Source organism: Nesoenas mayeri, assembly GCF_963082525.1.
Source record: "Nesoenas mayeri genome assembly, chromosome: 1".
In the NCBI taxonomy this organism is placed as follows: Eukaryota; Metazoa; Chordata; class Aves; order Columbiformes; family Columbidae; genus Nesoenas; species Nesoenas mayeri.
In genome coordinates this window covers 195,282,453-195,306,126 of record NC_137541.1, presented here as the reverse complement: position 1 = coordinate 195,306,126, position 23,674 = coordinate 195,282,453, and the positions used below count along the sequence as shown (strand labels likewise).

At 42.6% G+C, this 23,674-nt stretch overlaps 1 protein-coding gene across 2 annotated transcripts in view; it reads right to left on the bottom strand.

Annotated features, from left to right (window-relative positions):
• Positions 1 to 14,532: 14,532 nt before the first annotated feature.
• The window catches only part of RDX (radixin), a 41,650-nt gene continuing 32,508 nt past the window's right edge, over positions 14,533 to 23,674 (bottom strand). For both annotated transcript variants that reach the window (XM_080343403.1, XM_080343402.1), the window contains 6 exons: positions 23,501 to 23,664; positions 22,715 to 22,845; positions 20,415 to 20,575; positions 19,360 to 19,452; positions 18,295 to 18,537; positions 14,533 to 17,307 (listed from right to left, as the gene is read on the bottom strand). In XM_080343403.1, the coding sequence (XP_080199529.1) occupies positions 17,143 to 17,307; positions 18,295 to 18,537; positions 19,360 to 19,452; positions 20,415 to 20,575; positions 22,715 to 22,845; positions 23,501 to 23,664 (957 nt within the window). In that variant the 3' untranslated portion in view covers positions 14,533 to 17,142. The remainder of the gene's footprint in view (positions 17,308 to 18,294; positions 18,538 to 19,359; positions 19,453 to 20,414; positions 20,576 to 22,714; positions 22,846 to 23,500; positions 23,665 to 23,674) is intronic.

Below are 23,674 nucleotides of genomic sequence, written 5' to 3'. Positions count from 1 at the left end.
CCCAACTGACTTTTCGTTGCTACTGAAAATTTAAAATACTGTGCAATTAAAGATACCATTTTTTTAAATAAAAATCATGTAGAAATTATTTATTTTGATTTACAGTGTGACTCTTGCTAATTTATTCCTTGCATTATAAGGCCGTGGTGGAGTGCTGTTTATATTTTTTATTTATCATAGAAACTAAAACTGCTGAGAATAAAAACCAATAGATTTAAACTTAAAACAACAACAAAAAAAAACTCTATGGCCTTCTTTTGTTTTTTTTATACAAGGGCTGAGGTTTTATAAATGTCAAATCATGCATTTTATATACTTTGTATGTTTTAGAGAAGCGCAGTTTAAGAATTTTGTTCAAATTGAGTATGTATGTGCACATTGTTTAGATTAACCATGTCATTAATCCTCAAATCACCTGTGTTATTGTTCCAGCTAACCTTTTGCTAGGTAACATCAGAGACACTCAGACTTCATCTTTAGATGTTCTAGAATACATTTCATTGAGGTTTCATCAGAAACTGGTCCTCTGGTCACCAAATGGCACGTGAAATGCCTGTTTGTGTGTGACTCACCCGCTGCGCGCTGGGTTTCCCTGGCAGGACACTGGGTGTAACGGCACCATCAGTACGGCGTGGTGTTCATAGACACAAGTATGCTTTAAACAGTGTCCCAGCTTCCATTTTCAGGTTGTAAAGGGTTGTCACAACTCGTGCTTGAAATGTTTATTCCTCTGTCTACCTTCTAAGCTAAATGATGGCAATATTTCTCATCTCCTCTCTCAGGTGTAATGGCCGCTGGAGGGCCCGGTCTCCGAGTGCTCACACACTGACCCGGCTCGGGCGCAGGTTGCTCCTGTGCGCTGATTCCAGTGGCACTAGAGGAGACCCGAGTCAAACCGGGCCTGTGTGTAAGCACGGGAGGAGTGGGGGCTCGAGGAGCACATCTGGAGCACAGCTGGGGAGCTGCCTGCACCCACTCAGAGCCGAGATCTCGCAGGTGCTGACAGGTCGTTCAGCCGGGATCGCAGTTTGTGGCTGTTGGGAACGCTCCAAACCAAATCTCTGTAGATGTTTAAGCACATCAAAGGTGTAACAACCTTCTCTTCACTTTACAAAACAAAAACCTCACTGCTTTTTTTAAGCTGACTTGTTCTTTTGCTCTCAGATGAAGTCTCATTTACCAAGTTAGGTTGGCTGGTTGGTTACTTTTTTATTTATCTGAACTGATATTTAAAAACTGTTTTACCAGCATATTACAGAACATGCTGCCAGGAAACAGAAATGCAGATACAGCAGCAATAATTGTGTTTTGTAGTTCATTTCCCCGTCATTATCTCTGTACTTGTGTTGACTAGGTGAGATTTTTAATATTGTCCTGAAGTCCACTCCAGCAAAAAAAAAGAGTTAAAAATAATGTTTGGACTATTTGATAAAGCAATTGTCATACTGGCTCTTTGTTCCTTCACTGGTTACTCTGTATGATTTCTGTGATGTGACTATTCACATCTTAAAACCACCTTCTAAACCATACAGAAAAAGATGTACATGGATTCTGCTTTTAGAGAAGAAAATAAAGATTCATTTTCCTCATTGATGGGCTGGTTTTGTTTCATAAAAACAAAATGATCTCAAGAGCAGTGTAGAAGGTAGCAGTGAGTTGTAGGCAGCTTCGTTTTCCTACCTGCACAACAGAAGTGCTCCCTCTGAGTAAATTTAAACAGGATTTCAAACACATGAAATTATTGTAGATTATCAGTTCATTTTTAATGCAGTAATTAATATTTAATAGGTGCTTTCCCATCATTTTACTGACTGAAATGGCTAAAACTCTGGGGTTAAATAGCAATGTCAGTTATTCAGTAGCAGGATTTGGATGGAGACCGTGCCAAGGGACCTGCTCTCCTTCCACCTCCTGCTACACATCTGCTTGTCTTTCATCGTGCAGTTATTATTGGTGGAGCTCAGAATGTTGTGGGGTAGACAGAACAGAACTTAGAAGAGAATGAAAATAGTTATCAGTCATCTGATGGATGCAAAGATACAGCAGAAGCTGCAATAAGCTGTGATATAATGACTGTTCAGAATAAACGGAGCTGTTGGATGATGTTTTGTTGCCCAGTGGCGTTGCCTGGCTGGACCCCCAGTCCCGCCTGCTCCCTCCCCACGTGCCGAGGAGCCACGCGAAGTGGCACGAACGCAGCTGGAATGAGCAGCTGGCCTGCAAATAAAAAGCGATGCCCTTCATCGGTTGTGACCACGAGTGAGTTGCTTGATGCGGGTTTGCAGAGCCATTGTGCCCTATGCAGTCTGAGCCCGCGCTGTTACTGTGCTGAGGCCCCAGGGCAAACACGCGGGTCCCTGCCCGGCAGCTGCATGGAAACACGGCAGCGCCGCCTCCGGGGTGCTGCTCTGGGCGCTGAGCAGGGGTGCTCTGAACCATGGCGGGTCGCACCGGCAGCGGAGCGGGAGCCGCGGGAGCTGCCTGTGTGCAGTGTGAGGGGTGGGAGGCGCTTCCCGGAGTGCTCCAGACCAGGCACCAACCGCTAAGAGCTGCTGGGCTTCGTGTTGTGGTTCCTCTGCAAGCTCTGCCGAGGCCACTTGGCCCTGAGCATAGAGGGTTGTGGTCACATTGCGTTTTTCTGATGTGCTGCTGGACTGGGAGGACCGCTGCCGCCTTATTGCCAGCAGCGCAGCTGGGCTATGGCAGGGTGGTGCTGGCCCAGCTGCCCCCGTCGCCTTCAGCTCAGCTGAGCCTTCACACGCGCCACATGGACACACAACAGTATTTTTCCGGAAGCACTGTTTGAATTGTCGCAGCTACTTTTCATTAGATCACTGCTTGGAGCTTGAGCAAAGAGCGCGTATGTAAACAGCGGGCGGGCTCGGGGCGGATGAGCACATCTCCATGAGCACATCTCCAGCCAGAAGAGAGGAGTCGATGACCTGAGGCCAGGTTTCCGTGGCTGCAGATGCGCACGGCGCAGTGCTGTTGGTTTGTTTGGGCTGCTGCTCCAAGGCTCTCTCTACAGCAGGGGTGTCAAACATCCTCACAGGGGCCACATCAGGCTCACTTCATAAATGTAACTACTCCTAAAATTACAGTCAGCCTTTTGAAGGCAACCATGAGGCTGATGTGGCCCCCGGTGAGAATGAGCTTGACATCCCAGCTCTAAAGCATTTGCATTGCATCTCTGCGTGATAGATCCAGAAATCTATTTGCAGTAGAGGAGGAAATGAAAAAGCATCCTCTGCACACTTTCCCTTACACTTCTAAAAAATAGCATCATGTTACTCACCAGGTAAGAAAATGCAGTTTTGGTGGGCTGAGGCTCCATCCCCAAAGTGCAGGTAAAGGAAGGACTCACAGTATAGTCTCAGAGGGGCAAATTGCTTCTGCTGCATTTATCAGGCTGAGCAGAGCTGTCTGAAGAACATGCACACAGGTCCAAGGGCCCCATCCTGCTCTGCTTCCCCTGCAGCCCCCACCCAGAGGAGTTAAGGAGAAGACAGGTGGTTTTTCCTGCAAGTCACATTTCCCTCAAGGGCACAGCTGAGGGCAAGCGGACAAAAACCAACACCACATTCACCCACCTCAGATGCAGAAGTGAACTGCGGGCAGGAGATGGGTTGAAGCTGAGCTGCTCCAAGGCTGAGAGCTGTGAATGCCAAGAGCTGAGGAGCAGAGGGCAGGTTGGGCAGGTCCCTGCAGCCCAACCACAACCATCAGCTTGTCCCTGCAAAAAGCGAGAGGTAACAGGCCCTAGAGCGTGTCCTGAGCTGTCACCAGGCTTGGGCCGTAAGACACAAGAGTTAATGTGCAGACTGTGTGACCTTGTTCAGAGGAGCTACAAGACAGACTGTTGTACAACCACACAGGGATGCTTCTTGCAAGACCATTTCCAAGCAGGAGAAAGCATTTCTTTGGCTGCTCCAAGCACTGTCCTCCAGCCTTGTAGAATCTTTGAGATCAATCTGTGCTGAAGAAGTGGATGAGAGACTTCCTGCTTCAGTGTGTGAACTATCCCTTTGGCTAGAAATGTTTAGTGTGGGCACACGAGTGCACGCAGTGAATGCCAGCATTGCCCTGCTCCTCAGCATCAGGACCCACCCCTGAGACTCTCAGCATGGCAGAAGCAGTAACGTGTTGAAAATGATTGAAATATCCTGCATGGATGAGGTTTGTCACAGACCCTGTTTCCCTGCACCTTCCCAACCAGGCAGCAGCCTCCTGGGGTCCTGTGGCCACCACCAAGGAAGGAGCTGCTGCCCTGCTGTCCGACCCCACATGGCCCTCCAAGAAGAGCTTGGGAAAAGCTCCAGACTGAGGAGGACCAGCCTGTAGGAGACCCAGGAGACCTGTCCTCTCCAGTGTCCCACAGGGCAGGACAGGGCTGGAGTCTGGAGCCAGGCTGCCCCACTCCCCCCATGGCCAACAGCTAGTGCTGGGACGTGAGCACCCCATGGTAGGTGTACAGGTGTTCACAGTGTCCCTCTATTTAACCACCCCCACAGGAAGGACCCTTTTTTCTTATATTGGCCTTTCCCACCCCCTTCCCCTCAGCAGAACTCGCCAAGAGCAGCAGGTACGTATGACAGAAGTTAAACATTGCTATTAATTTACATGAGGGGGATGAAGCATAAGCAGCGGGAGCACGGGGGATGAGGAGCGGGCAATGGGCGATTGCCAGGCAGGTTCCTTCCATGGGCCAGGTCGGCTTATAGGGATCCCCAATGGCGCCTGGAACCGGATCTGCAGCGGAGGTTTGGGTGACCCGACCCTCCACCCCTTGGGAAGGGGAAAACTGCAAAATCTGCACGGGGGTCTTGCCAGGGCTGCTTGGGAGGCAGGGAGAAGGAATTTGGTTTCCATCCACCTGTGCAAAGCTTTTGGGCATGCACAAACCTGGATTGAATTTCTATCTGGCCAGTTTTGGAAGTAGAAAGTCTCTTTTTCCCTCGGGGCAAAATAACAGACTGAATGCAGTAGCAGAACTCCCCATTTCGGGCGGTGCATTTTCCTACCTGCTCCCTCAGGGCGGCCGGCTCCCAGCCCCGCTCGCTGTCCCTGCTGTGCGGCGGCTCTGGGGTCAGACACGTTTGCAGACTTGACTCAAACCACGGACCTGCTGGGGCTCAGCCCCAGTGAAACAAGCTTGGGGGACGCAGAGCACAGCGACCCCCCTCCCGACCCACCCCCCGCACTCGGGGTCTGGGGTCTCATCACAGGCCCCAGGGCCGAGGAGAGGCAGGTGACCCAGGAGCTGCAGAGCGGGGTGACAGTGTGGTTGTTTACTGATTTATTTCATACAAGGAGAAATTAGTTTCCCTTGGCTCCTTCTGCAACAAAGTGATTTAATTAACGCTGCACCGCTGCACACGGGACACAGCAGAGCTGCTCGCGGTTGGCATGGGCTACATCTAGAGAATTATTTCAGAGAAAGGAAAATGTCAGCATGATAAAAATGGAAAGCGTTCGTGTGCCACGTGCTGCCGGGAAATGGGCTGCTGCCCTATGCTAAACCTGGATCAGGCTTTTAATGAAATAGAATTTGTTCGCTTCACCCTTTTCTTTTGACATTTAAAACTAATTTGGTGGGATAGCAACCCCTGTTGAGGGCCAGCACTGCCAGAGGGGCTGGGCAGGTGGGCAGCGCACAGCGAGAGCAACGCGGCAGCAGAACTGCAGCCATGCCATCATAGGAACTGGGAAAACCCAGCTGTGTGTATATCTATGACATTGCCCTCCGCAGTCGGGGCAGCTGAGCCCCTGAGGGCCGGGTGTCTGCACCCCAGCCAGCCCCTGCCCGGCTGCCTTCGAACCCAAACCCCGCTGTGGCCACCAATGCGACATCCACTGGTGAAATCAGAGGAAACACCCACCATGAACTTCTGCAAGAAGCAGAGAAGCCGCCGTTCTGCCACCACATGTGGAAATAGCACCGAGGTGAGGGGGGGAAGGAAGAAAAACACCATGAGCGTTGATCAAGCTGCTTCCTGCCCTGCAGCGCAGGCGCCGCTCTCTCACGCTGGCATCCACAGGCATGGCCGAGTTCACATTTCCTGCCCTGCAGCACAGCACCTTTCCTCACACAACGCTGCTACAACAATACATCAGACAGACCTTTACCTACAAGCAAATACCAATCTGCTATTTCAACAACAGCCCATTCACCAGGGTGAAATCCTGATCCGCCGGGGTGACTGAGAGCCCTCCTGCGGTTGCCCACAGGCACGCTGGCCACCCGCATGGAGGACAGGGACCACTTCAGCCACCAAAGCTTGCACAGACCGGCTGCTGCAGCACAGGAGGTGACGTCCCCAGACTGGGTCTCCAGGAGCCACCGGCAGGACCTGCCACCCCTTCCCAGACCAGCTCCGGCTGCCCACCAACAGCAGGTGTGAACGCACGTCCCACCTGCGTGGGGCTGATCCAACCTGTTACAGCGGTCAGAGCAGCGACATCTTGAACAAAGCGACAACCAGCAGTGAGAAAGAGCCCAAAGCTTCCATTACACCGAAAATCACTTCTGTTCAGGTTTCTATTTTTAAATGTGGCTGCTAAGGTACATTACACTTCATCTTGCCCAACTGCCCCTCTGCAGCACACCCGCCAGAGAACTCAACACTGGCAACAGAAACCAGAAAGCATGGTAGGTGACATCAGCAAGGGCAGCACAACAGCAGATAACATCCTTGGGAACATTTTGCAATTGTACTGAAGATGTATTTGTATGAAAGGGTCTTGTTACCTTCTACTGTTGGAAACTTGACATAAGCACTGTCTCAGAGAAGGCTGCTTCAAGTTGCAGTTATTGCAGACACTTTAAAATCTGGTTAGGGATAAAATTCATGGATGCCACCATGCCTTGGTTCCCCTGAGCACCAGGAACATCTCTAACCCCAACATGGGTCATGCAGGGAGAGACTACAGGAACAACTTTAAAAGAATCACTCGAGTGCTGAGCACATCAGTGCCAAGGCCCCTGCACTGGCCTGGATGTGCAAAAGCAGCCCCTGAAACCCCACAGCTCTGGATTTGATATTCCCTTGGGGGTCTGAAACCAAAACTTCATCCTCCCAGGGCTGAGCCCCAGGGCCTTGCTGGAGCCGTGGTGCCCTGGAGCAACCCAGCGCCAGGCACGGGAGGCACGGAGGCAGAGCCCTGCTCGGGAGGAGCCCCGCAGAGCACCGCGGCAGCCCCCGGCCAGCAGGGATCGGCTGTTGGTTTTGGACACTGTGCTGTAAGGCTGTGACAGCCCCGTGTCAGACCCCAGTCCTCCCTGCGCAGGTCACTGGGCAGGAAGGCACCGTGAGGAGCACTAATGTTTCCAAGGTTTGGTATATTCCCAGGGGATGCTGACTGAATTTGGGAATAATTCAGGTGTCCATCTACTCAGTTACCAGCTGCCTTAATCACCAGCTCCCATCTCATCCTTCAAGAGCAATCTATTCTTTGCGAATTCAGCCTTCCATGGCTTATCTAATCACAGCACAAGATGCTCACCAGAAAACTTCACTTGGAATTGGTGCCAAAAAATGAATTAAACTCAAAGAAGTGGAAAAAAAAAATCACTAGTAATAAGCAACAGTGATCATCAAATGAATAGTGATTCTTTGGATTAACATTAAGACCCATTTATTTAGGCTTTTTTTGCAGGGTGCACAATTCAACGCAGTTACGTATACACAGTGTGCACATCCTAATAGCGTACAAAAAGGCAAGTGGCAACAGGTGCTTACATTGGAAATGTATGTACAGACATATTAAATTGGGAGTTTTACAATAGAAAATTATCTGACGCTATTCACGTATCATCAAGGCTATTAGAAATCGTGTAGAAAACCAATAAAACTTGGAAAGTATCTCCTCTCATTTCCCTTTATCCCAGCTGGGTATAGAGTCAGGCTTCCCACACCACATCAGCTGTGGGCAAAGCCTACGAGATCCCCGAGCACTTCGAAGGGTCACGTCACCGTTCGCTCTAACACATCCCGTTACATGTTAAAGATTAACATATTAGTATTATTTCCTGTTTTTCTGGGGAGAACAACAGCTTAAATACTTCAAAAAGCTACTTTTCTCCTGGGAAAAGACAACAAAGGAAAGATTTAGGGAGACCATGAGAGAACCGAACATTAATGAAATGTTGTAACGGCACTTCCTGGTCCTTCCAGAAAACTCTTCACGGACCAGGCAGCGCCTAATTTAAAGTGCTGTAAACTGTCCAGATTTACAGAAGCGCAATGGCAGGCCTTGGCAGACCCCAGGTCTTCTGCTGAGCTTTACCTTGTTCCTATCCTAAGGGCTGCAAGAGATCGTACTTTTGTAACCTGCACAGAAAGACACAGAGAGATCAAGCAGATTAAGCAAAAGGATAGTGAACAAAAGCAAGAAATAGAATTATGCAGCAACATCACAAGAGCCATACTACACTCCCTGCAACTACTCTGAAAAGTATCACATTCCTGAATTTAATTTCCAACTGAATTTTGTTTCAGATGTCAGCAGAATGAGGGAGTACCAGAAAAGAACGGTTTAAGAAACACGTGTGGCCAAGGCCCCCAAGGACACCCAGAACCCAATTTCATTGACTTCTAGCTTGAAGAGCAGGTCCAGCTCTCTTTGCTCCTCTACATCAGATTCTTGTACATAACAACACAGTTTTGATGGCAAATTTTAGCATTATGAAGAACCTAACCTAAAATCCACCCAGGGAGTAGTTTTAAAGGGCTAATTTGCTAATGCAGAGGACACAAACCACAGCTGAGTGCAACACAGGTAAGACTGTGTTAAAACTGCTCCCAAAGGTGGCTGAAACTAGATGCCTTGTACATAAATGCACCAAAACTAGGACGTATTTGTAGAACGTTCAATCACAGCCAATATGATTTCAGACCCTGTTTTAGCACAGCACACGTGCCGTTTGCTCTGTAGGCTCTGAGGCTTATTCAGTTTGCTGTCTTGCATGAGCCTTTTGGAGAAAAGGTGAGGACAGTATAAAGAATCTCTCTCAAGTCAAAATTTACTTGAGTGAAGATACGTTTCAAAAATGTATATTTTCCATGTTGATTTTTATGAAAATGCATTGTTGAAGTGGCTTGAAAATGTTTTCCTTTTAGAGAGTAACTTCCTTAAATATATTATGTTGTGAATAGGCCAAGAGTAACCTGTATTTTGAATTCAGCCTTCCTATAGCGTGAACCTCTCATCCTGATTGTTTGAGAGAAACACTTGAGTCATAACTATTAACAAATCAGAATTTTATTGAAAAGGAATCAGGAAAAATACTTAACTACTAGTTTGTCATTCAATAAGCATAGAGAATGAGTTGATATTCAAAAGTAAGAAACCCTGAACGGCACTTTTCCACGTTTACGAGTGCAGCCGCAGCTCAGGACACGTCGGAACGTCACATCAATTTCATACCACAGCCTGTTTCCCACACAAATCATTTTCTGGCACAGAAAGCCAGTGGGAACTCCCAGGGCTCCAGCACAGGCAAATAAGACATGCGGTTAAGATTTAGAAGCACTAAAATCACTCAGGTGTTTCAAAAGTGTGACAGCAATTTCTGGCTGGGTTTGGGGAGGAGAAACTGTGCTCTGGCAGCCAGCGGAACTGTGGAGTGGGAAGGTACCAGTGACACCAGTGACGCGCTTCCCAGTACTAAGAGATCCCCAAGAAATAACTGGCTTGTGCGGGAGGATAAAAACAAACAGGCAGGTAAATAGATTCAATTTGGTTTCAAGGACAAAACTGAACCATACTCACTCTGTACGCTGCAACATTCTTAAACCAACTTTTTAAACACAGCTTTAAACAGCTTGAATTTTAAAACTATTCAAGATTGAAGTTTATATAAAAATAAGTTGCAACTTGTGTATTTCACTTTAATAGAGGCATTACAAAGCCTGATGCCGCATACTGTATTAGTAATCTACAGTTCAACCATGCTATATACACATTTCTGGATACACACATCACTCAGCTAAATATAAAGCTGAGCTATATATTACCTTTCCCTCAGAAAATAGTTTCATCCGTTAAGCTGCAGATTGCAAATCTAGTTGCAGTGTCATAGGCAAAACACAGTTTTACAAAATCACTGGGGAGGCAAAAGGCATTTTTACTCTTAAATTGATAGAATAAGACACAACAGAAGTAATTAAAGGAAAAATGACTGAAGAAATACCCCGTATTCTCTTCTCCAGTACTCTCTAAAGAATCCAGCAAATGTCAATAAAGAAATAAAAGCCTGGTGAATTTTACCAAAATACTTTGCTACCACAAGTACAGTTTGAGAAAAAGTCTACCTTGTCACATGTAGCTGCCTGTCTTGTGTCTTCACCCTGCAGTCTCAGTAGTCAGTATTGCTTTCAGTAAGTCTTAAGGCTCCAACTTTTTTCCCCCCACGTTTTTAAACTAATAATTATGCAACATCTTCCTTCCCTGTCCTTATTTGCATTCTCATACTGAAACAAAGTTATTTAATTGCATTAAAACTCTCAATGCTCTAAACTGAAATCTGATCTTCAGATGAAATAAATAGCATGACACATGAGCAAGGGCAAAAAAAAAAAAGCAACAGCAGTAAAGCAAGGTGAGGAATAAGAACCAGTTCAAAGACTGGGAGAAACATGCATGAAAAGGGCCACCCAAACCATGTAGAAGCCACTGCTAGAAAGAAGGTTCTCCAGAATTTATTTTCATGGCCCCATATAAAAATGAACAGAGGCAGGTAAGAGATCATCTCCCCAAACACCCAACGCTGCTGCTTCAAGTCAGCGTAGACAGATGGACAAGTCCTCAAAGACACCTGCTTTTACCAGGGGACCTGCAGATGAGGGTTGAAGCCAGACAGGAACATAACCATAAGCACCCTGTCCCAGCACAGTCCAGACAGACGGACGAGTGACACAACCACATCACAGAACTTCTCCACGTGCTCCCTTGTGTGCATGACCAGGCCTGGGCTCAAAGCTGAACCGGATGGGCATAACCACTGCGATTCAGATCTTCCCCAGTTTTCTGTGTGCGTTAACATACTTGTTTTCTGAGATGTTCTGCTACCTGCAATTATTAATTAGTTATTAGTCAGTTATTTCTTCTATAAAGCAGCATATACCATGCATGCCTGATAAGATAAGATAAGACATGTAGCCAAAATGAATCGGAGACTGCTGCAAGAGTAGTGGCAATATTCTAAATTTAAACATGATGAGTTAGCTGGTGCTGTTCAAAACACCACTACAAAATCCCAAATGCAAAAGAAGAGAGAGGAAGTGCTGCGTTTTCTAGTAATAAAGAGAAGTACAACTGGCACGGAGCAGAAACAGATGCCTGAAACACTGTTCACAAGAGAAGACATCTAAGAATTCAAAACGTGAATTAAACTGAAGAAAAACTATCAAGGGCAGGAGACACAGAGCAGAAGTGTAGGTTAGAGATAAAAAGATTTCTTAGCACTTTCAGAAATTTCCTGATGCATTGACAAGTTTGCTGTCCTATCCCAAATCCCTGAACACTGAATCTGCTCACTCAAATGCAAACAAATTTGCTCCCAGCGATAAAAGCAGCGGCAAGACAGACTGGTCTGTGTGTTCTGGATGTTACCTACACATTCGCAACGTACTTGGTTGAAGATTGAAGTGCACTTGGCAGAAGAGCGTTCAGCTTCAGCCCCGATGCAAATGAATCTCTCTGGCAATACAACTGCAATTACCATATTCACAGAGATTATCAATTAATCAGAAGTGTTGCTTACATAAAAGTAAAGCTAGGCTATTCCAACTTATCAATATAGTGGACTTTAACAAAACATTTGACACAGTAGTCAACCATTTACTGGAAGCTCAGTTTATTAGGACATCATTGAAGTTATAAATTAAGAAGATAAACACTGTATTCAAGTTTAATGAAGAAACTAAGGGTGAATAAGAAGCGTGAAAGCTGAGGCCACAGGGAGCCGCAGACTTGATACGGGATCTCGCAGAGCTCAGCGCCCGCGGTCGTGGGGCCTGCCGTGTGATTACTGTTTCACACGGGCACACGTGGGTGTCGCGTTGCTGGAACAAGCGTGGGGCAGCCAGAGCCGTGTGTGTACACAGCTCTCAGCTTGTCGAGGCAGAAATGCTCTAAGGCAAGATGATCAGGCTGCACAGGATGACTTCTGGAATTTAGCAGGCTGTGATACAGAGGCCAGTCTAGGTACACGTGGCCTTAAGAACTCCAAGACCTTTAAGCGCCGGGCAGCAGGCTTTCTAAAAGCCTTCAGCTAGATATTCAGATAATGGCAACTCCTCTTGTGTAAATAACGTAGTTTAAAAGCAAACAAAACAAACAAACAAACACCAGACAACCAAAAATAAAACACCAAACAAGCAAAAAGCAGCAAAGCAACTGTCCTACCTCTGAGCTCGATGTCCTTTCACCTGATCCACTTATCCAGAGCACAGGGAACATTAACTCTTACGCTCTCATGCATTAGGAATATTTGCACCAACCAGGCCGCCTCCTTTGATGTGCATTTCCATCTCCCCTCGTTTCTTGTGCTGCCTAAAGCCTTCAGCTGCCAACAGAAACACTCTGACACGTTATTTACAAAAGCCAATACAAACACCTAGTGGAATACCAGCAATTCCAAGAGCTAACTTCGCCTTTCCCTAAACTATGAGTGATGTGGGCATAATCTCTCTCTTCCTGAATATCTAGAATATTGCAGGCACTGCTGCAAATACTGTGGTCTCTTCTTGTGAAAAAAAACAAACCAAAAAGTTTATCTAACTGTATTCCAAAGGAGCAATTTATCAACTCAGAATCTGTGTAGTAAACACAAGCGATAGACTCCACGAATCAAAACAAGATCAGGTAACTGGCCTGTGCCTATAGACCTGGGTCCAGCTCTGTGAAATGAAAAGTGCAACTCCCTCCAACAAATTAGGTGTTGAATTTGCTAAACAAATTATTGTTCACACAATGTGAATTTATGGATGCTGCGGTAGTACACTGAAAAGGAGTCCAACACAAGTGACTAAATGGGCCTGTTAAGGATTCCAGCTCACCACAAGGTTTTGTGTTCCTACCCCCTTATAGTCCTCTACCATTGCTCTGAGGCCATCACCATCCTGCGCCTGGCAGGTGGCCATGGTGGCATCTCCTGGCCACCCAACCAGCCAGCTGGCCAGCACAGCATTTCGGCTGGGGGGCAGGTGACTCTCCATCTCCACGCACAAACAACAGAATATGCGCTGAGGGGGTCAAAGAAATTACCATAGTGTGTGTGCTGATCTACTGACGATCATCACGTTCCAGGAAAATCTGATCAGCCAGCCAAGACACATTATGTCATGTGCATGAGACAACGGCTATTAATAAGTGAACTATGCTCTTTTGTAAGGAAGTTTTCCATTTTCTTATGTTGATATTTTTTACCCAGAATGCATCATTACCAACACTAGCATCAACCACCTCATCCTGCTGGGATTTATCTTTTTTGTTAAAACCTTCAGTTCTTGAAACTAATCTGGTGTCTTGGGAAGAACAAGACATTATCCACATGTGAACAGACATGAAAAATGCTTGCAGGAGAGCTGCTTTTCAAAAGCAAAAGGTTTAAGTAATCGTTTTAAACTCTGTATTTTCTTTGAAAGAAAGATACGAAAACATACTGGAGGTACTTTCTCCTCAGAAGCTTAAAAATACCTAATTCAGAATGAACCTCCTTTTTCCTTGGAGGCACTTCAGGAGTTTACTTGAACAGCCCTAGAGATGTTTTAAGAAAGAGGCAAAAGCATAACAATGCTTTCCAAACTGGGTTAAAAAGACAGATGTGAATTTTGTTCCATTTTGGACAAAATAAACAGAGTATATGAGAAACATACTCAAAAAGTACAACCACCAGAAAATGTACATTTTGATGTGCAGAGGGGACTGCTTCAAGAAGATAGAATGTCTTCTTTCCCATCAAGGCATTCTGGGTGATTGTATTAGTCTGGCCTGCCAACAGTGGCACTATTTTGTACCTTTCTCTCCACCTCAGGAATGTATTTAAAAACAAAACAACAACAAAAACAAAACCACAGAACTTTCAGAGCACTTACCTCCCCCTTCAAGCACAATATTCTGATTTTACATACCTATGCAGAAGTTTTCTAACAAATGAGAAACCTAAAATCTAATGCTTCAGCAGGAGGGGGTCCAAAAGGAGAGATGTATAGAACTAGAAATATGCACAGTTAAAAGTATCGAGTACACATTTTAATTCATCACAGTGATTTTGCCAGAGTAACAAAAAGGGTCATATGCTTGTATTGACTGCAAGACCAAACAAACATTAATACAAGACAGAATGAAGAGACCTAATTTATGTGAGAGCTGCTTAGCAGATTAATCTGTGCACCTATTTAGATGGAACTGTTCCTGCTCTCTCCACATGTATTAGACAGTTGAAAAAGCCCATAAACTTGCCGTTATCTAAAGCTTACGGCCATGCATATGTCTGACAGCAGTGTCCACTATAACATGCAGTAGCAAAAAAACACATCAAGGTTTCTCAGTGCTTAAGACATTGATCTATTAAATTAAATTTCACTTAACCTGGGGCTAAGATGTGTAGGCAGTGATTGAAAGTTCTTACATTACCCATAGAGCTCTTATGTGGCCAAATTACCCTCTGTTCTCCAGAAAGCCAATTTGCTCTGATGATTCACATCTCGTTTTGAATTGACAATCACCAGTGCTTCCTCCCAACTGTGTGTGGTAAGTTCTCAAGCAGAGCACCATTCTCTACGCATACAATTTGAAAATACTCTTTTTTAAAAATTTCATTTTGACCAGAGTGTGAAACAAAAGATGATCAAAATTTGTACACTGCTCTGGAAAAATGCTATTACAGGGCATTTAGCCAAGCAGTCGGAAAAAAGTGTGTTAAATAACAACAGTGGACCTCAGAGAAATTAACTGTATCTCTTTATTGTTAACCAATGAATGTTATCCAAAATAGTAGATGTAATTGTAGCTTAATTGTACAACACAAAACATGATGCTAAAGGAAAAAGCATGTGGAAAATTACTTCACCAACTAATCATTAAATGTATTCTTAGTATTTCCGGACCAGTAAGTGTTCCCAACTGCTGGTCACAGCAGCTATTACCACTTTGTTCATTGTGAAAATCCGTATTACAAATGGTTGTTCCTGGTTGTTTAGATTAAAAAAAAATAATAATAATAATCACACAGCTTTATAAATGGATCTAATCCATTTAGCCCTACTCTACATACTGTAGATTTATGAACAGCAAACTTTACCGGTATTTTTCCCAACACTGAAACTGATGTATCAGTGTTAGTGCACACTTTGCAGGGAAAAATGACAACTCGCTGGAAGCACGGCATTTCACCTGCTATGGCAAACGGTTTGAATACTTCCGAAATTCACTTAAGTTTCAGTGTATGAAGCCTGACACAAAAACTGTTCTTAGAACACACTGCAAGTAGAAACACCAACTTCCACCAAGCAGCGTTTTGAAGCATGTGCACACCATCTGCACATCAGTCTTCAAGGTCAACTAGATATGTTTAGCCCCGCAAACCAAAAATATATTAATGTATCTTTAATTTTCACGATGTCACCCCACATAGCCAACCTTTAACTCCGCAAAAAAAAAAAGGGGGAAAAAAAAGCCTTAGTTGGACTGTTCATAAGAAATTTCAACTTATTGTGCATGAAAAAAATGTTTAATAAAATGGCAAATTTTAATAGGTAAGTGTAAATTTATGAGTGCATAATATCAAACAGAAAAGAGCTGAACCATCCTCAGAGAAAGCAGGGTTCTTCCACTGTAGATATTTACTAAGGTACTATAACAGAAGGAATAACTTCACAGTTAAGTTCAATTTCTAAGCGAATTTCTCAAAAATGCAGGTCTCCTTTTTCAGACAGAAAGGACATAATAACAATGATCTGACATCAGATAAGACAATTACAATACTGGCTTCACTGAAAACTGAAGCTACAAACACTTATACTCCAATTCTCAGAACTTTCATTTTGTATTTGGAAACCCAAACCCAAACTAACTCACATGCACACTCTACACCCCTCCCAGGAGATGGTATACCAGTGACAGGTACAGCTTTAAAACACAGAAGATGATTTTACAATTTAAACTCAGACAGTAGACAGTATTTAGCACTATAAATCTATCTTAAAGTAAAACAAAACCCTAGGAGTAAGGGCTCCTAGCATTCTGTGGTAATCGCTGTGGAGTGACAGTCAATTTAAACAGCTTTCTTCATGGTGTTTGAAGGACCAGTCATCATGTATATAGTAGTGAGGTAGGATACTGTCCCCTCCCTGGGACTGATGTTTTCATATGCTCCCTTGCCAGAAAGGTCCAGATCTCCCTACTGCAAATAAAATAATTACAAGCAAATAGCACATGAAGCTTTGTATTTTTTTTTTCCTTTGCTGCATTAGAACATTTTGTGCATCTAAAAGAATGACCTAGGAAAAGCAATACTTACTGAAGCCTGCCAGCAGCCACATGCTGCCCACAGGTAGCGTTCCATTTAAAAATACTCCCTGGAACTACCACCTGCCATCCAGACCTTTGTGAACAGGTAGGCAAAGAAAACCATCAATGATGACAGGACATGAAACACCAAAGAATTTCACTTGGGAGGGAAAAAAAAAAGAAACTGGAAGTCAGCAATTTCAAACTCTTAATGATGTAGCTACATTGAAAAATGTAATTTCAAACTCGATACTGAAATAGAACCCATCCAGTTTAGGTTCAGTTCCCTTCTTTCTATTTCTTAATGTTTCAGCAATACATACACTTGTCAGTCATTATATATTTCACATCAGTTTCCAAAGAAAAAACAACATGAAACAACAAAACTGAAAACATGATGGGGAAAAAAAACGCTATAATTCTCCATACCCTCCCCCCCGCAAAAAGCTGGCAGACTGCCTTACTGTTGTTTAGATTCCCCTAAATTTGTCTTGTAGCAACTGTAGTCAAACTGGTATTAAGTGCTTTGGCAAAGTGGGGTGCAATCCATCAAATCTGCAAAGGCCTGCTTTTTTCTCTGTTGGTGGTTCAGCTTTACGAGGAACATACATGCAAAAATAACAGCTCTCACATTGCTTCAAACTCATCAATACGCTGCTTTGTATTGCCTTGTCGGATTTGTCGAAGAGTCTTGTACTTATCACGGCCTGCTTTAACATTCTCAGCATGAAGGACATCATTTTGTGTTTTCTTGGTTTCATCTCTGGCTTGAGCCAACTCAGAACTTAAAGCCTGTTGAATAAAATATTTGTATTTAAGTGCTGTGACTAATCTTTTAATGATCCTGGAATTTCTAGTAACAACTATTCTGCGACTTGGATAAGGATTTATATCTTGAACGCCAACCTAGGAAATGCTGGTTGTGCTGTTCAGTAACTCAAGTAGTGAGGTCTATCAGAAAGACTGCAGAGGGAAAGAGTAGGAGAGCACAGGATTCTTCCCTTACATAAGTATGGGCAAACTTAAAAAACCAAAAGCCCTCATACTGTAACATCCAAGAAAAAAGGTCATTCTGCTTTATCCTGCTGGTCCCTTATCTTTCCACTTCTGCTTGACTGAAGACAGCTCTTGTTTATCTCCCTGATCCTGCCCGGCGATTGGCCAAGAAGAAAGGATATTGCACATACGTGCTACTAAGATACTGCTGCCAGAAAAAGAAGCAGCTTTCCATTTCTTTTATTTCCTCCCCAAGGAGGCATTTCATAACAACCAAAGGGTTACCAGGGACATAGGTTATTACACTTTGAGGGGTAAAAGCAGTCTAGGAGGAAATACTCCATTTCAGGGAAGTAAGATTAAACCAAAATGGGCATAATTCAGTTTTTGCATTTACAACGTCTGTAAATGACTGCAAATAAACAGAAATAGTATCAAGAAAGCATCCATTCGTACCACTTAATGAATTTCACTATTGAGAAAGGAAAGCATTACATTTTAATTATATAATCTCCAGGACACTGAATGTTATTATAAATGTTTACTGGCCAATGGGACAACATACCAATACTTTCGAGCTATATAGCACAATCTTACATCCAATCTATCTATTCCACTTCTGAAACACTACGAACGATATTGGTTGTTAAATTAGTAATAAACCTAGTAAATGACAAAAAGGCCGTTTCCTTCGCACACCATAATTTCAATTAGATTTTTGACAAATAAAGAATGAAAACCCGAAGCCTGACTTATGTTGATACAGCTAAGAACCTTCATTACCTGGAGCTGTTTCTTAACACGTTCGTTTTTCTGTGTTTCTGTTACCCGCTCTTCTTCACTCCTGTGATTCATGACACCATCAGAAGACAGTTCCGCACTGGCTTCAGCATTGTTCTCATCATGTTCATCGTGTTCATTCTCTGTTGGAGGAATAACTGGTGGGGGAGGAGGTGGAGGAGGAGCAGACATCACAGATTTCAGTTCTTCTTTGGTCTTTTCCAAGTCCTCTTGGGCTGCAAAAGCCTAAATATAGTAAACACTACTTAGCATCTTTTAAAATTATTTATGAATAGTGAGAAACATTTTTAAAAATATTCGAAGTGTTTTCAGACATGTGGAAGCTATCCTTTATAAGTGACATGACTAGCTGAAAACTGTCAAATAGGAAAAAAGAGTAAAAAAGATGACTAAAGCAGCTGTACCGGAACCTGGCTATTTCCAGCAGCAGACAAGAATGAGAGAACAGATACTAATTACTTTCCAACTTTCCTAAGCCACCTGAAATTTGAGGCTCAGGTACTTCCTAAATTAAAGGTGATGTCTTCCAGTTACATATTCAACCAGAACTTAAAATAATTTGTTGAATTACTTTTTGAACCTGTACACAAAATTAATATTCACATCCCATACCTAATTGAGGATTTTGTAATGAAATACTATTTCGCTTTAAACTTTTGTCCAGTTGCATTTGATGTGCCTTCGTTATTGTTCTGGTTCATCTTTTCACCACCACTCATGATTTTATATATCTCCCTCCTAAGGTGTTTTCTTATCCAACACGAAGTTCCAATCTATTTTACCACCATTCGTAAGGAAGCCGTTTCAAATCTTTTACTATACCTTTGTGATGAGAATTTCCCCCCCTTCATGACTATTTAATATTAAGAAATGAGTTAAATAGAAGTATAGGCTGGCTTCAGGAGGCTGAAGAACAAAAAACTTTAAGAGAGGCTTTCCTGAAGCCTAAGGAGAGAGATTCGATCCCATGGATTTCCAGTGAGATTTCCGCACTCATCTCCCTTAGTTTCTTTGAAGTTCAGACTTCACACAGCATGAGCTCATTACTTTGTGCTGCCATTCTGAGGCTTCCTCTTCTTTCTTTTTCTTGGCCTCCTCTAGAAGTGCAATCTTGGCAGTGAATTCAGCAAGTTCTGCTGCCTGAAACAAACAAAATGAAGCAGAAGCTTTAATTTGGTATCATTTTGGCTGTGTAGTGGAAGAAAGCAGAGCCTTTGCTGTGATCTGACTTGAAAAGAGTTCATCCATGACTTCTCTGCTAAATATAGACATTTTAAGCATAGATGACTGAGGGAACAAATCGGTACTCTTGCCTGATGGAAATAAGTCCAGAAAAACAATATTTCTCTTCCGCATTTCCAAAACTTGCTGGGGAAAGAGCAAGCTGTAGTTACAAATTAGCATTTGGGGCTGTTTCAGTTTAATACTACTTTAATGGTTTCACCAGTAAGATTATGATTGTGGATCATAATCTCAGTGCTGTTAAGATAAATCTTGCCATCAGAATTGTGTGCTAAGTTTACAGAAGATCAAAAGCTGCTTTACAGTTCAGAAATCATTCCTTCTACTATTTTTGTGCCTTTCTCAGTTATTATGTGCAAATCTTGAATTGGAAGTAGTCAAGCACATAATGTGAGAAGATAATGTAAGTGATAGAAATGGGGGGGAAAACACAACAAAAAACCCCAAACAAAAACAACCCCACAGTGTCACCAGCTCTTCACCACCACCACCATCAAGCTTCAGAACAAACCTGCTTCAAAGAACAGGCTTCCCAGTGGACTGCAGAAGGAAGGTACTCTTGTTCTCAGCTGGATAAGCCTGACTTTATCAGAAGGCTGCAGGTGTTGTCAGTCTGAAATGTCTACTTCATCATTTAATTTCCTACAGCCCCAGAGTTGGTTTTTTTCTTGCAAGTTGTAGGAAATCTAATGTAGCTTTCTAACAATATTTAACGTTCCAACAAAAATCTGTAGTGGTGTTTCCCATACTTTTATCTGTGTTCCAACATACTTGTCCATTTGACAAAATGACCAAGAATAAAGACTAAATTTTCAACTATTTTTTCAATATGCTTCAATATAGGGTTATAAGCTTCTTACTAGCTGCTCCTGGTTCTTCATTTGATCAGCTGCCTGCTTGGCTAGAGCAGCTTTAGCTTCTTCAGCTGCTCGACGCTCTTTTTCCAGGCGCTCTGCCTCCTCTTTAGCACGTTTTCGTTCCTGATCCAGTTCTAGAGCTCTTCTAGTCTGTTCCTCTAGCTCTGCCGAAAGAAAAGTTTGCAGACCAGACATCACTACCTAACTCTTCCTCATCTGTAACACAGATAACAGTTGTAACATGCTCAAAATAAAGTAACCTAGAAAGCTGACAAAGATTTACAGGGCCGCCTCAAGCCACAGAGAGCTGTTGAGTGTTAACCTGAAGCTACTTTGTTTTTCCCCACACCCCCTTTAAGCCATACTTTGGAAATATTTCATCTCATCTGACTGTTCTGACAGCCCAGCATTTCAGAAAATTACCACTTCACTGATAAAACTAAGCAACCCAAATACATGCACATACACCCTCACTTTTACTACTGAGATTTTATATAAATTAAATCATATTCTCTTACAGTAAAAAAGAGCCAAAGTCTTTTACTCTATTGAGATGCCTGACAACGATTCCTTAACAAAGATTCCTTCACCTGCAACAGACAATTTAGTCATGTGCCTCCACCAAAGTGACCCACAACCCATTGGAAGGGCCAGAAAAATTACCCTTAGAACAGGGCCAAAAAGGTACAAGAAAGGAAAACTTTAAATTCAAGGAGGGATAATAGCTGTCTAGCTGCATGGCTGGTAAAACATTGCAATCTAAAGGGCAAAACTCTGATATGAGTGAAATAGGAAGAAATAATAATCTATTAGTACTACGAGGTAAGATTTGCACACTCCTCTGAAGCACAAAATAGAGCAACTATTTTAAAAGTATTTCTGAAGCTCCTTGCTGCTTCTGATGATTAATTTTCCACTGTTTTTGTCTAGGCATAGCTGCCATAGACTCCTTCACCAGGGAACCTAAACAATTGCTCAGCTATGGAACAATCCATTTTCCCTTTACCATATGCTTTAATACCAAAACAAAAAAAAGCATCTCCCCAGGTATGCTGACACACACTTAATCTTTGCACTTGAAGTTTTAAGTAGCTCTCATGTAATCAATATTCTTCAGTTGGTTTTCCAGGTCTACTACTTCAGTTATAAAATGAAATGAACAGTATGTGGAGTAGTACAAATGCAGTACTTAGAAAATGAAATAAAATGTATAAATATTTAAACACGCTACTCAAACAACATCTTCCCTTGAAGATGGAGAACACTTAACTACCAAGTCAACTACAGAACACAGACACTACTGATACAAACACTTTTCCATATGTGAATAGAAGGCTAAAAAGACCAGCAACACATGAAGGTTATGTATTGTATTAGAAACTAGACTATATTGCTTACAAAAGTGACAAGAAAATGTACTTTATTAAACCTCTAGAATCATGATGATGCTGTTTTGTCTTGGGCTAAATAGCTCTCCCTTAAACAAATCCAAGGCATAGATCACGTGCCACCTGTCTGAATGGGTCCAACCTGTTCTACATTGAAAGACTGAAAAATACCGGGGGTAGGGCTAGAGAATAGTGCCAGACACATGCAATTTATTGTCACAGATTTAGTCAGTGATTCTCTCTATCACATCTGAAGCTGACAGTTATGAAGAAAAGAGAAACAGAACTTTTATGAATGTGAACCAAACCTGAAGCAAAAAACAAAGAACATGGAAGCAAGGACTGAGAGTCAGGGGCTCTACAGGATGGTTCAACAGAAAGAACATCAATTAGTGAAACGACATTTATTCACTAAAATCTGACAAGATTTTAATTTTAAAATTCTCAGAACTTAAAAGGGAATAGGAACATGAAGGAACAATGAATTTCCAAATGAAAAGCTGAATTCAACAAAATCCTAGAGAAGTACTTTGAAACTTCCTCTCTAAGCTCCCTGCTCGCTCCAGCTCTAGATTTTCAGCACTTTAAGCATTTCATAATTCTTAGTTCAACTGTGTACACATTAATTTCCCTTTTATTAAAGAAAATTGAAGCTTTTGCTATATCAGAAATTGAGTTTATATTGCAAGTATAGACATGTACACATACACACACCCCATCTTTTAACATTGAAAAATAATATACTTTTAAGTTCAATAAAACACCCCAAAATTATTGTTGTTAAGAAAATAATTTTAAAATCCTCAAAAAACAAAAAAACCCAAACCACACACAAACACAGAATTGTGGAACTGAACTACCCAACTGAACTACACGTCATCAGATATAAGAAATCCAGGACCAGTAAGCGCTCACCTTTCTGAGCTTTCATTGTTTGTTCCTCAATTTGTCTTAAGCGTTCCATTAATTCTTCCTTTTCACGCTCTATTCTTTCCTTTTCCTTTTCTGCTATTTCCCTTTTCTTCTTCTCATTTTCTAACTGTGCCCTGAAAATAATAATAGGGGTTTTTTTAAAACTTCAAACAGATTAAATGCTACTCTAAGGATTCCAGTAGCCTATTTTTCAGTTTACTCAGCAGAGAAACACGTAATTTTAAATATCTCAAATTCAATTTACAAGAAGAACTAAGTTTCTATGTCAAAATACTGTACAGAAAAAAAATTTATAACAACAATTATTCACAGCCTTGGTTATGGTTCAATCAGGTAAATCCACAATTATACCAGCATTTATACATGGCTGATGTTTCATCTGGGCTAGAAACGGCAACGGTATTTTTAAAATAAACAGTATTTTATAAATATACAAAGGTAAGTCATGACATTTTTCACTGAACTTGCTTAAAGCTTCATCTGTAAAGTATAAAAGTCCCTAAGAATCAATCAACAGAGAGTTAAGACTATTTCACAAAAATATAATAGGGGCAATGGTACTGCTATTATTACTATGCTGAAAGCTCAAAAAAGATACAGCTTTCTATTAAGTCAGGTGAGCCACGACAATCCACAAGCCTGCTTAAATACTACAGCAAGAAAAGCAGCTCCCTTTTCTAGAAGCCTAAGATGTCTGATATTCTAGGACTCAGTTTTCTTAAAAGGGTAAAAGAATTTTTTTCTGTTTCATAGAAGTTTGTTAATTACCTTTCCAATTGTTTCTGATGTTTCTCCTCTCTAGCTTGGGCCTTCATCTGTTGCACTTCAATTGTATCAGGTTTCCTCCTCCTCATGTACAATTCATGATTTCCCATACACAATGCCAAAATTCGCTTGTTAATTCTCAGGCGGGGTGCATAAAAAACAAAATCCTAGCAAAAA